General features: G+C 34.3%; 1 protein-coding gene across 1 annotated transcript in view; it reads left to right on the forward strand.

Moving 5' to 3' along the window:
* The window catches only part of LOC148947673 (nuclear pore complex protein Nup93-like), a 79,128-nt gene that overhangs the window by 49,279 nt on the left and 15,053 nt on the right, over nt 1-14,796 (forward strand). The window contains exons 12-13 of the mRNA XM_089096189.1: nt 230-466; nt 4,786-4,940. Coding sequence (XP_088952315.1) covers nt 230-466; nt 4,786-4,940 — 392 coding nt within the window. The remainder of the gene's footprint in view (nt 1-229; nt 467-4,785; nt 4,941-14,796) is intronic.

Consider the following 14,796-nt stretch of genomic DNA (forward strand, 5'->3'; position numbering starts at 1 on the left):
GGTAGTTTCTGCGTTAGAATTGACACTGAATATGTATCTTAATTACTCTTTCCTCCAATGGATACAGTCCACTTTCTAATTTTTTTTTTTTAAGGAGCCTGGACTCATTTTTGAACAAGAAAATATTTTTGTGAAACATGAAAATTTATCTAAAGCTATTAGGAAATTGACTTGGCATTAGAAGTAGAAGATACTCTATTGTATTGCTAGCTTTTATTTTTATTTTCAGAAAGATGATAAGGTCATTGAAATCCTTATTAGGCTGCTCGCTTCGAATGTCTCTCGGCCAGCGACCACTGACGCTAAGATTGTCAGCCTTCAACGTCATGCTCACAACATAGCTGAACGTTTGCGATCTGCTCGCCGTCCAGTACCGTCTCACCTTAGCTCAACATTTTATCTTCTGTTAGATTTGGCCACGTTTTTTGGATTGTATCACAGTGGCCGGGTTAATGAGGCCTTGGACGTAAGCCATATTTATATCTGTTGATTAAGAACATCTTTATTATTAAGAGAGAAAATATATAAAGCTTCACGACCTACATAGCATCATAAATAAATAGTGTACACTTACATTAAAAGCTCGAGCATGTGTAATTTTACGCCTTAAGTAAAAATTGTATTCTCATATCAGCAGTCCAAAATCAGTGCACATAAAATTGAAAAATACGTTTTGATAAATATTAGGTCTTAATATGTCTTACAGCAAAACTCATAGAATATGGAAACAGATAAAAGAGGAAATTCAAGTTCGAAACGGAGAAAACAAAATCGGTGCCATCTATCGTTACCTTCAAACCGTTATATTAGATATTCTAGATTTTTTAGTCTGGTCTAATTAATGAACATAATTTAAAAATGGTATTTAAGCTCACCTGCAGCTATGGAATGTAAGGCATCAATGGAAACTCAAGTAATAGTTTGACTGGTCCTTTGCCGTGTCATCTTCAGGCTTGTTTAACTAACATTAAACATTAAATTTCATCTAAAATTTTTGTGTATCGAAATTTGTTATGTCATCAATGATTTGGCACTGCAGTTCGCTTTAACATACATCTCTTAGATATACGAACTCACACAAACCGGTTGTAGCACATATTAAAGAAATTCAGTGGCGGCTGTCTGAGGTTACCTTTTCTGAGTGGTCATTGCGCATAGGAAATAATTGCTGCCTGCAGTTTGATTGTAATCCTTGCTTACTAGTTTTCTGATGAACAGATGAGTCATGGTTTGACTTCCGGAACAGGATGCAGTTTTTGAAATTTCTCCGAGAACGGGAAGTTTAGGCGACTCTTAGAGAAAATCCTCCCGTTTACCCCAGTATGCAGTTTCTGTACGTTTGTTTTGAATTTGAAAATAATTAAGTAAGAAAGTAAAACAAGTAATCTTCAAGTTGAATTTAATAGGTAAAATAAGTAAAATTTAGTTGCATAAAAGTTTTTAAAAAATCAAATAAAAATGGGAATTTTCCAGATATTTCTAAAGTTGATAAAAAGGAGCCTAATGCTTTTTTTTCTATTATATAGCATTAAAAGTAGCAATTAGACGTAGTTTGCCCCCCCCCCCCCCTGGAATTCAGCTTATGGGCGCCCATGGTTCCTTCGCCACTTTTTGACAACGATGGGAACAAGAGGAGACCAAACAAGCCTTTTTCTTTTTTTTTTAAAAAAAAAAAAAAAAACTTGCACGTCTAAGTTTATAAAGAATCAAACAAGATGCGGGTAAAACAGATTGAGTCAGTCGGTAGAACTTGTTGAAACATAAAAATGTAGAATAAGAAGCTTTTAGAATTAATTTGACGTAACGGATTTCAACTGAGATAAATGACCCAGATACAGTTCCAAGAGTGGATCTATAAGTAAATATAAAATGTAGAATTCTTATAAAAAAGCTTGTAGCTTCCTGGTCAGTTATTACATCTATGAACGCCATACTTTTGACAATAGACTTAAGTATTGAAGATATCATACCAACAGCTCCTGAATCAGCCACTCGGAATTACAAGAACTCATTGAAATGCTTTCAGAAACCCGTTTTATTAGTCGATGCGTTGCGAAATAATTTAATAACTTTTTTGTACACTCTTTACCCTAAGTTTACACAACGGATAGAACTGTGTTTTTTGATGGACCTTCCGAGAATTCATCATTTTTTTCCTACACGGCGATTCCTGCGTTTTTTGATCGGACTCAAATTTGACGAGAGGAATCTATACCTCTGTAGTGGGAGGACAAAACATTTCGTTGTAGTAACTAGCCGTCATAATCGCCAAATGACAAAAATTGCTGATCAAGGTTTGGTAGAATATAATTAAGAAGGGTTTGGTAGAATACATTCTTTGTATGTACAGTGCGGCCTTCCAAATACCGAAGATGTTCTTTTGTAATTATTTTGTGAATATTCATTATCTTCCAAAACATACATTGCCTTATGTATGCTGTACAAACGTAAACATAGGATAATACCGCAGTTTTTCAGGTTTAAAAGAATGTTTCAGGTCAGTATACAAAAAATATATATGCAGTAGTGCTAATTGGGGGTATGGGGGGGGGGGGGGTAATTATCGCCATCCTCTCCCTTAGATTTAACAAAATAGCCTTTTGTGGTATTTCCTGGAAAGAAACGAAAACAAATCTAAATTCCTCCCTCCCTCCTCCTCGTCCTAGATCTTGAAAAATATATTTTGCCCTTTTGTGAAAAAAATAGCCTTTTGTGGTATTTCCTGGAAAGAAACGAAAAAAAAAAATCTAAATTCCTCCCTCCCTTCTCCTCGTCCTAGATCTTGAAAAATATATTTTGCCATTTTGTGGTGAGTATACTTTGCTCTTTTGTGAAAAAAAAGCCTTTTTTGGTATTTCCTGGAAAGAAACGAAAAAAAATCTAAATTCCTCCCTCCCTCCTCCTCGTCCTAGATCTTGCAAAATATATTTTGCCCAATATACATACATATGACGCGCAAGGGTTAGCATTGCCAGTGTCTGAAAGGTAATCCATTCCATTGAAAGTATTTGCGTGACTTATAACTATAGAACTTAGTAAGAGGCTAGATGGTGTATCAAACAGTTCGTGGTAACGAACTGTAAGTAAGGAGTGACCCTGCTCAATAGTAAACAAAACTCTAAAAAACAGAATTTTGATACCAATAGATCCATCAATAGAACTAAATTTTTATACTGATTTCAAATATATAAGTTTCATTAAGTTTAGTCTTACCAATCAAAAGTTACACGCCTGAGAAAATTTGCTTTATTTCCGAAAAAAGGGGGAAACAACCCCTAAAAGTCATAGAATTTTGGTGAAAATCACACCATCAGATTCAGCGTATTAGAGAACCTTATTATAGAAGTTTCAAGCTCCTATCTGCAAAAATGTGTAATTTTGTATTTTTTGCCAGAAGAAAGATCACGGATGCGTTTATTTGTTTGTTTTTGTTTTTATTTCCCCAGGGGTTATTGTATCGATCTAGTAGTCCTAGAATATCGTTAGAGGGCTCATCTGAACGGAAATTAAAAGTTTTAGTGCCCTTTTTAAGTGACCAAAAAATTGGAGGGTATCTTGGCCCCCTCCCACGCTCATTTTTTTCACGAAGTCACCCAGTCAAAATTTTGAGATAGCGATTTTGTTCAGCATAGTCGAAAATTTAATAAATATGTCTTTGAGGATGAATTAATCTCCCACAGTTCTCGGGGGAAGGGCTGCAAGTCATGAACTTTACCCATTGTTTACATATAGTATTCGTTAATGAGAAGTATACAGACTTTTCAGGAGGGATTTTTTTCTGGTGGGGGGGGGGTCGGAGGAGGATCTTTTCATGGAGGATGTTTCCTTGGGGGAAAAGACATTTCTATGAAGGGGGCGCCGGATTTCCCAGCATTATTTAAAAAAACGATCAGAAATTAAATAAAAAACAAGTTTTTCAACTGAAAGTAAGGAGCAACATTAAAACTGAAAACAAACAGAAATTATTACGTATATGAGGCGGTTCATTCCCTAGTCAATACCTTGCCTTTTACGCTAAAGTTTTTTCAGTACTTTCAAAAGAGCTATCTATTCTAATTAACCGGCCTTTGTGATTCAGAGGTTTTTGATTCGAACAAAATTCGAACTTTAGCGTAAAGAGCGAGGTATTGACTAGGGGTAAACTCCCTAATACACTTAATAAAAACATACAAATATAGGAGTTCGCTACGTAAGTTAATTCGTTAAGTTACGTCAGAACATAATTTTGAGAAAGCCATTTAGCCAAAACAAGTAAAATTAATATTCAAATTTCATTCTAATTATTTATGTACGGTGAGCCAAAGTCAAATCTGTATTAATTCAAAAACGTTCAGAAATTAAATAAAAAAAAAAAACAAGTTTTTTCTTAACTGAAAGTAAGGAGCGACATTATAACTTAAAACAAACAGAAATTAGTCCGTATATGAAAGGGGCTGTCCCCTCCTCAACGCCTCGCTCTTTACGCTAAAGTTAGACTCGTTCTCACAACTTTTTTTTTAAACAATAAAAACTTTATCGTAAAGAGCGGGGCGTTGAGTAGGGGACATCCTCTTTCATATACGGAATAATTTCTGTTCGCTTCCAGTTTTAATGCCGCTCCTTACTTTCAGATAAAAAAAATTTTTTTTTTTTTTAATTTAATTACTTTATGAACCTTGGAAAATAATTTTTTGGTTCACCTTGCCCTGAACTCATGTAATTTGCCAATAGCTTTATTGTTTTTATTTACCATATATGCTAGTATTCATGTTTTTTATTTGTTGTTAATTATTATCTATTTCATAGACGATCGCCCAGTTAAGACTCATTCCTTTAAACCAAGAAGAAGTTGATTCACGCGTTTCGATGTTTAAAAATCTTGCTGAAGAAATTAGAAGAAATATACCTGACGTCGTGTTAGCTACTATGAATCTTCTCTTGAACAAATACAAGCAGCAGAGGTAAGTAGCTTATGGTTTTCAACCAGGGATTATAAATACCAGGGCTGCCTCTCATTGGGACTTTACCTAAGATCTTGGAGTTTAAGTTTCGGGGAAAGTAAATGCATTAAATATTACTCTCGAAAGGTCATATCAGGCTTATACATTGCTATTATTTGACATATTGGGATTTTTTGCAAATGAGTTTGAATCTTGGGATGTTTTTAAATTCGTGGTGGTAACCTTTATAAATAACAAACTACACTTTATACTAACTTAAACTAACTTAAACTTAAACTAACATACTAACTTAAACTAACTTAAACTTAAACTAACATACTAACTTAAACTTAAACTAACATACTAACTTAAACTAACATACTAACTTAAACTAACATACTAACTTAAACTAACTTAAACTTTAACTAACATACTAACTTAAACTAACTTAAACTTAAAGTAACATAAACTTAAACTAACATACTAACTTAAACCTAAACTAACATACTAACTTAAACTAACTTAAACTAACATACTAACTTAAACTAACTTAAACTTAAACTAACATACTAACTTAAACTAACTTAAACTTAAACTAACATACTAACTTAAACTAACTTAAACTTAAACTAACATACTAACTTAAACTGTGGTTTAAAAATTTATGTAAGGAAACTTGATTTAGAAAGATGACATTTTTGCTGCATCAATGCCATTAAGTGACTTTATATGGAATCAATTAGACGGCATTATACCAAAGTATGTTATCATCCGCTGTCGATGTACATTTTCTACATTGAATAGAAACAAGCTTTTAATAGTTATTGATTTTAAATTGTCGGTTATTCAAAAAATATTATGTAACATTGGCCGCATGTTTTTCAGGAAAGGGTTAAAAATGATTGTTTATCATAGATTACGCGGGGCTAAAAAAAATGTTTTTTTTTGTAATTATAGAAGGGCAGTTGCTTGCTAGTCAAAGATGAACTTGATGTGTTGTTAAATTCAGTAAAAATCCAATAATAATATATTGTTGATTTACAAATCCAACTTTTGTGCTAATTTTAAACTGATTCAGATCTTTTCCTGCGCTTATTTTGATAGTAATCGCCGATGTCAGAATGAAAAAAGAAAGAGAAAAAGCGTAAAAAATTTGCCGCAAGATTTTTTTAGTTCCTTATCTCTGCAAGCTTTGCTTCTGGGGCCTAATGTCTTTGCATGATTATGTGAATATCTTTAACAAATAAATAAATGATCTAATAAATCATCATTACAATTTTAATACTGTGTACTAAACATCACCGAATATAACAAAGATACACACACTCGTCCGACCCTTAGAGGGGTGGGGCTGGTCAGAAATTTTTTCGGGCGATAGAGGATCAAATACACAAAAGCGAGTTTTAGGTCTCTGTTTTAAATTGTTTCTGGGGTGGGTCCGTTTAGCAAGTCTTTGGAGGAGGAAGAATGCTTTGCTTGTATAAGGGTAAAAAAGGTTTTACGACTTCTCCATTTTACTTCTTCAGTAAAATGTCTCGTAAAGGTTATTTTCATCGTTACAGGCTGTAAAACTATGCAAGGCAATTATTATTTTTTTCTATATACATAAAAAAAACTTACTTAACTTGCAATATGCCGAAACTTCTTTTTTCTGTATATACAAATAAGGCTTAAATATACTAAGAACAAAGAGACGAATAAAGTAAAGATCATTAAATTGAATTAAACATTAGATTCACACAAGTTAAAATTGGTTGAAATTAACACTATCATTTAGAAAGGAGAATAAAACAGACTTGAATGTCAGTATTAACAGACATATCCGCTGTATTAGCCATTTCACGAATGCTATTTAAGTATGATTCCGGCTTTGCTACAGATACCTATAGTGTTTGTCTTGCAAGGACAGATAGTCGACGTATTTCGGTTGATCTGACTATCCTACTGCCAGTTTGTTTATCATAACAAGAAACAAAATTGGTCCCAAAAGAGCATACAGTTAAACTGTAGGCTATCAGAAAATCTGTCCTGCGTTTAGTCTTTAGTTTTATATTAGTGAGGAAGCTAGTAACAATTCTTATCTGAAAATATTCGACTCCAAATTCATGAGATATTTTCTTTAAAAGGATATTGTGTCTAATCGGGATGTGAGTAGACCAGATATAAAATGACCTTACGTGAAAGATCAGGACCTAATCCAATCCTGACTGATCAAGTGCATTCCCCTAGTTAATTATCATAAAGTTCGACAATGTTACCGGTAGATCTAGTCCCTTCAGAATCTTTCTTATCCGAAAATATTCGACTCCAAATTCATGAGATATTTTCTTTAAAAGGATATTGTGTCTAATCGGGATGTGAGTAGACCAGATATAAAATGACCTTACGTGAAAGATCAGGACCTAATCCAATCCTGACCTGATCAAGTGCTTCCCCTAGTTAATTACCATAAAGTTCGGCAATGTTACCGGTAGATCTAATTACCGCCTGACAAATTATACGGAGTTTATTAAACTCCGTCCTTTAGACCACCCACTTAGAAAAAAAGGTGGCGGTGTTTTGTTCTTTACTAAGAGTAACCTTTACCCAAAGCTGATTCGAGTCCCTAGTTTATCCGAGTATGATGAAATCCTCTGGCTAAGTATTAGACCAAAAGTTCTTCCTCGTCCATTTGATATTATTGCAATAACTGTTTTCTATTACTCCTCAAATCAAAATTTCGAGTCAAAACGTAAATTCATTCTGCAATTGCAGAAAAATGCTTATTTTGTAATTTCTAATTACCCCAATGCTGTTCTGTTTTTTCTTGGTTATGCAAATGACCTAAAATTGTATTCTTTTTGTCTAACAATTAAATTAAAGAAATTTTTAAAAATACCCACAACTTGGGGAAACACCTCTCTTGATGTTATTTTATCTAATATGTATAATTTTTACAACCCTTCCACGGCTTTGCCCCCATTAGATGGGAATTATCATCTTCCTATTCTTTTATCCCCCTCTTCAAATTTTAAGCATTCTTTCTCAATAATTTATGGCATTTGTCGCCCTCTTCAAAACTCTGGTCTTCTTTCTTTTGGTATGTGGCTGAATACCGAAGATTGGTCTGATGTTTATAGTTTAAAAAATCTTGATGAGAAAATGACTTTGTTCCACAAAAAGCTAATTGACAAATATCAAATTTGTTTCCCTGAAAAAAAAAGTGCTCCAGTGATAAACCCTTTATTAACCAAACTATAAAAACACTAATTAGAACCAAACTGAAGCTTTTCAAAAATTGTAAACAAGATGAAGCCAATAAATTAAGAAAATCAATTAAAAGAGAAATTCGCAAATTGGCACGATCGTACTACAAAATTAAGGTCGAAGTATTGTTCACTAATAAACCAAAAAACTGGTATTCTGAGGTTAAAAAGCTATGTCGCAGGAGGTTTGAACAGCTTAACTTCAATCTACCCGAGTCCCCTGACATTACTGCCAATAATCTCAATAAAGTCCTCGCTTCCATTGCCCAGAGCCTTCCACCACTATCCGACCAATTACCATCAGGAGGCCTTTCCCCTTATTTACCCACTGTTTCCCCGTCTGAGATAGAAAGAAGAATTCAAAAACTAAGAAAGAAAAGTATTTGTCCTTTGGATATCCCCTTTTTTCTTATTAATGCCTTCGGTGATTTCTTGTCTAAGCCCTTGTCTTTCCTGTTTAACAAAATTACCGAGTCTGGGCAAATTCCTACAATTTGGAAACTTGGCTTCATAACCGCTTTGAAAAACAAAAACGGAAAGCCTGGTTTTGAAGGCGTTCGGCCTATAACTCTTACTTCTATTTTCTCGAAACTTTATGAAGGATTACTTGAAGATTGGCTAAAGGAAAAAATCCTACCTCTCACTGTCTTGAAACAATTTAGGAACCTAAAATCCACCTCTACTTCCCATTACCTCGTTTGTCTTATTGATCACATCGGGAAAACCCTTGAAAAGCCTAATTCCTTGCTAAATTTAATTTCCATTGACCTTCAGAAAGCATTCGACCTTGTTAACCACAATATTTTAATTGATAAACTTGTCAACGAGTTCAATATTGATCCCTTGCTGGTGAAATTAGTTGCCTCCATCTTAACAAATAGATCGCAAGTTGTCAAATACCAAAACCATTATTCAAATCCTCTCCCTGTCCACAACGGCATACCCCAAGGTATCTCGTTGGTCCCCTCCTTTTTTCAGTAATGATCAACAGCCTTACAAAGGAATTTCCTGACCGATGGAAATTTGTTGATGACCTAACGGTTGTTTAAACTTGCTTCAGAAATTTAATAAGTGACCCTATGAGTATCATAAATTAAATTGTAGACGTGGCCTTACACTTAGACATGACAGTAAACGCCTCTAAGTCCATGATAATGCCCATTTGTTTCCTCAAATCCTCGCCTTATTTTCTTAATCCTGTCCCTCCTGAAATTTTTGTGTCCACATTTAAACTAGTTGGTATCACAATTTTTTTAAATTTAAAATGAGATATTCACAGTAAAGACATCATCCATATAGTTAATGCGTTTATAATCCTCCTTAAGCTTCTAAACAATTTTAGAGTTCTCCCTTCCCATTCCTTACAAATTTACACGTTTTTGTAGTCCCGCATCTAGAATATGCTTGTCCAGTTGGCACCCTGGTATCTCTCGCAGAGAATCGGAAAAAAACGAACCAATACAAAAAAGGGCTGTATTAATCTTCTCAAACGAAAGTAAGGCATCATATTCTCTGCTTATAAAAAAATCTAATCAGAAAACCCTGAACCAATAAAGGGTCTTTTCTTGCATCTATTTCACAAAAAATGTCATAGTAAGCCAACAGAAGGGAAGTATTGTCACCATAAGCAACTCTTCATCCAGATTACGGCTGCCTCGAACTGTTTCTGAGCCCATCCCTGCTTTGTCCCCCATTCGCTGCGTTACTTCCAGATACGAAAGAACTTTTATCCCCTTCATTACAGAAAAAATAAATAAAATATCTCAATAGTTTCTTCCCCCCCCCACTCTTTTTTGTTTATTAGCTGATGGTACTGCCCAGGTTCTTGCACTCATTTGCTTGCCCCCCCTTGTTTTTTTTTTTTGTTTTTTTTTGACCAGTTTTTATTGTTTTTAACTCTTTTATTGATTTAATGTAGTTGAATTATTGACATTTTCTTAATTTCCCTTTTAATTTAAATGCATTTATGTCTCGCTCTAAGTTTAGTTTGACCAGTTTGTAATGCATTTATTTCTTGCTCTAAGTTTAGTTTGACCAGTTTTTATCTTTTTAATTTTTTTTTTGACTTTTTGCATTTTTAATTATTGACTTTTAAATGATTGTTCACTATGTCTTTATCTATTTCGCTGCAGCTATTTGTATTTTTAGTGTAACCATTTATATTGTCGACTCCAAAGTCCGAATTCGGCCCTTTGTGGGCTTGTGATAGCGATTTTTTTTAAATAAAATATCTCCTAGTCCCTTTTGAATTTTATTACGGAGAATATAATGTTGAGTGAATAAAGACTTCCACTATTTTCATATCTGAAATTCTTCAAGTACTACGCTACTTAAGCACAATTGTAGTATTTGGATTTTACTTAAGTACAACTTGGTATAATTTGGCATCTGAGAAATTACCGAGAATGTCTTAAAACATTCTAGGGACAATAAATTGGGATGTACCCCCTGAAGGCTGTCTGTAAAAGCTGCTGGAACAAAGTCATAAAGGGCTATGTAAATGCAGCAATCAACTTTCACAAACATCTACATACTAGTAACTGCAAGTAGTAAGGTACTGGTAACATAACCAGTACCAAGTAAGTACTACGTTAAACTACCATCGCCTCTTTTATGAATAGTTTGAATGTACGGTCTTTAAAGATATGTTTGCTTTTATGGCAATAATCCAAGGTTAAGGTTATAGGCTAATAGGTAATAAGTAATAAGGTAATAGGCTAAGGTTAACGAGGCTGTCGGAGAATAATGCAAAAGCAACCACCAAAACACAACTTGTGCATTATCTACCTTGTTGCTCAGAAACTAATCAATCTCAGTTTATAACTTTGTTCTGAGCTAATAAAACGACAGATTATAAAAAGTATAAAAAGAGTATAAAAAGGGTATAATACAACAATGGGAACAGCTTCATAATTATCAATGTCTGTTTGATGTAAATGGAAAAGACTTAGGCTAAAGTTCAAAATTATACCGCTCTTTTTGAGTTTTCTCAAATAAGTATTTTGATAATAGATGATTGGAAGAAACGGTAAGAATAACAAGAATGAAATATAGTATGGAGAGATGGTTTAGTTTTCTGTGAGATTTTTTGCTTTCCCTTCAAATGTGCAAATACTATGTTCTCTCAACGTGCAGCACACATAATGTTCAAAAACAAGAGGTTTCCTGATAGTTCTAAGAAACATCTGTAAACATGTTAGGCGAAGAGGCCGAAAGACTAAGCTTCGGTGATTCCGATGAGGACAAGTTCAGTTTCTTGTCAGGTGCTTGTTTTGGAGAGTGGTTTTTGGAGAATGGAAGTTATTTGGGGCGGATTGATAGAGTAGAAGAGCTTTTTGCTAGAATTTTTTGATTGGTAGATCATATGAAGAAAAGAGAAATGTAAGGATAAGGAAAAGGAAGATAGGGAAAATGTATTAAGAAGGTTTTAAGTGGAAGCTGTGGATAAATTGCTGAAGATCTTGAAGATGCAAGTAGACGGCATAATAGTAAAAATTTTTATTGGCATGTTAAATCATAATAAAATTACAGGGAATTATGAAAAAATGGAAACATTTGTGACAATTCGGAAGTGAAGGAAGATTTATTTTGCGAGGAGGGATTAGAGACAGTATTAAAAAGATTAAAAAACAATTGAGTCCCCAGTTGCTGATAGTGTGGTAAATAAGACTTTTAAATGCGGTGGTTGTGAAGTTAGAGATAAATTACTGATCGTTCTGAATATGGTTTTTGAAGAAGGGGAAGTTCATAGGGATTTTAGAAAGACTTCAGTTAAACCCTTCTAGTAGATGATACTTTTCAGCCTTAGAGATGCTGTATATAAAGTTTTAAGAGAAGAATAGTATGATTTTAGGAAGGGGAGAGGATTTGTCGATCAAATTTTAACTCATAGGTAAATAATTGAGGAGGGCCTGAGTCATCAGACCCCTTTAGTCTTCAGTTTTATAGATTATGACCAAGGATTTGATTCAGTCGATAGAAAGAGGTTTAGCGAAGGTCCTATCCTTGTTTGGTATACCAGGTAAATACACCCTCGGGGTGTATAAGGTGATTAGTGCTATGTAGGAGAATAGCATTGTGACGGTTAAGGTAGAAAATGAGGTTAGTAGCTGGTTTTGTGTTGAGTCAGGAGTTAACGTGGGTTGCGCTCTATCCCCATTTATATGGATGACTATGATGGACTTTTTCCTAAGAAACACGGCAAAGGTGATGGGACAGCATGGAATCAAATGGGAAAGTAAAACTCTCCTAGACTTTGATTTTGTCGATAATCTGAGTGTCCTAGACGAAAATGTTAGCGAAATGAATGATGTCTGAAGGTTTCGAGAGTTCAGAGTGTTCAAAATTAGTGTTAAGAAGACTTTGTCGCTTAGACTGGGAATAAGTGAAGATGAAGAGTCGATGCTATGGGACGAGAATATCGATCGAGATGGCCTCACTTCCCTAGGTAGTATTATAATTAATGATATATAGCCCGAGGTTTTTTTTTCACAATTGAAAAAGGTTTGGAAGAACATGAAGAAAAGTTTGCGAACCGAGAATAGAATTTTGGAAGCTACAGCGATGACAGTGGTCAAGTATGGTTCTGAAACGTTGGCGCTCCGAAAGACGGAGGAGGATTTATTAGATGTTTTTTCAGAGAAATTGTCTATGGATTTCTTTGGGAACCCGTCAGGCTGACCCTATTGCAAACAGTAAGCTGTACAAAAAATTTTCTTTTATCCTGCTTTCTAGGGCTATAATGAGAGAGGCTGAGATGGCTTGGACAACTTCTGCGGACGAAGAGTGACAGATTGTCAAAGATCGTCCTTTTCTGCCAACCATCTATGGCCAAACAAAAGCAGACTCTCCCCGAATAGGGGGGGGATGTGTCGTTAGAAAGGATTTAAGGGGAATTAAAGCTTCTTGGGAGGACGTAAAGAAGGGGGCTCTGAATAGGGTTGGATGGTGGACGAGTGTGTGTAGCTGTGTTGGCCTCAGGCAGCTTGGTGGTGCAGTTAGTCGTTAGTGGTTGTAGTAATAGTAGTAGTAATAATATTAATTAATGATAATAAAACAGGTGAAAGTCAACAGAACAATATGAAAAGACAAATCTCAAGAACAAACAATAAAATAAAAGAGGCTCCTTCTCAAGGAATAGTGAAGAGGCAACTCGACGTCTCGACCAAAATATTCGTATTCTAATCTCTTTTTACACTGGATGTGATTCTATTGTTGTTTTTTTTTTTTCTGTCTTTCTGCATTACCTTTTCTCGTTTTCTCATGCTCAATCAGTATGGTCTCCGAAGTTATTTACGTCCAAATTACGAACTGATTGGACCCAAAATGAGGACCTAAATTTGATGCATAATAAGTCACGTCCTTACTCGGTGCAAAAACAATCCAAGTTCTAAGTGCAAAAATAATCAAAGTCCTTACAGAAGCTTTGATGCCTGACGTTTGGGCCTAAATCTGTCCTATGATTACCTTTGTATCCGTAAGGGGGCTCATTACCCCTTATATCTCCCTCTCTGTCCCTAATGCCAGCAATCCCGTTTTATATGATTTTTCACCAATAACCTGATTTCTTCGCAATGATTATGTTTTGCTTTTTTTATCTTAACGTAGAAACCTATTATGCTGAAGACGAGTGCAGCAATTTTATTCTCATCTCATTATAAAATAGTTGTATTATATATCTTCAACAGAAATAATTTTCGTTTATAGAACAGAACACAAAGAATATTTTTCTAAGAAGAATGAATAAGATGTGTCTCCATTCAAGAATGCCCACAGGGTGTGGGTCAGGATGGCTTCAGCTCCGTTGAAGACCAAAAACCAAGCAAAAAGCTTAAATCCTTTTGATTGAAAGTCTCTCTCTCCATGCTATGTTTTAGTGTTGAACAAAACTAAAACAGTCTTACAGTTAAAACTATTAAAACATTGTTGAACAAAACTGCAGATGATAGAAAATTCTGACTAAATAATTGAATTTTGCCTGAAATGAATTACATACATCAACAATTTAAATCTTAACCAGAGACGCTAAACAGAATTTAATAGTTTTTTTTACCTATAAAACAATAAAAATTTGTCAATAAAAACAGACGTAAATTGATTTACCAAACTTTTTCCGAAAAATCTTTGTCTAAAAAGAATAAAAGAGCAACACTAAAACATAAAACGAACAGATCACTATAAGTGACACTCTAGTAGCGTCTAAGGTTAATCTGAACCTGAAATTTCGGAAGAGTAACTACCTTCTGGGAAGCTATGACGTTGGCAGACTCCAGGATGAGAGTTTGAGACAAACTTTCGAGGAGTAATTGACCACTAAACTGAGGGTCTAAAATTTGACAATTTAGAAAATGAATAGAATAATTTTAGGGAAATCTTTTAAGAAGTCATTGAGGGTGTTTTAGGGAAGAAAATTAAGAACGCAGCTAGGAATATTAGTGAAAATGTATATATTATAAAAAATATTTATAAAAAATATATAAAAAAATATTTATAAAATATTTCTTTATAAAAAATATTTTTTTATAAAAAATATTTTAATAAAGCTTTGATGCCTGACGCTTGGGCCTAAATCTGTCCTATGATTACCTTTGTATCCGTATTTGTATTACCTCCTCTTTATAAAAAATATTTTA

This window comes from Artemia sp. Qi Xiang Cuo, chromosome 10 (genome assembly GCF_049724085.1).
Source record: "Artemia sp. Qi Xiang Cuo chromosome 10, ASM4972408v1, whole genome shotgun sequence".
Classification (NCBI taxonomy): Eukaryota; Metazoa; Arthropoda; class Branchiopoda; order Anostraca; family Artemiidae; genus Artemia; species Artemia sp. Qi Xiang Cuo.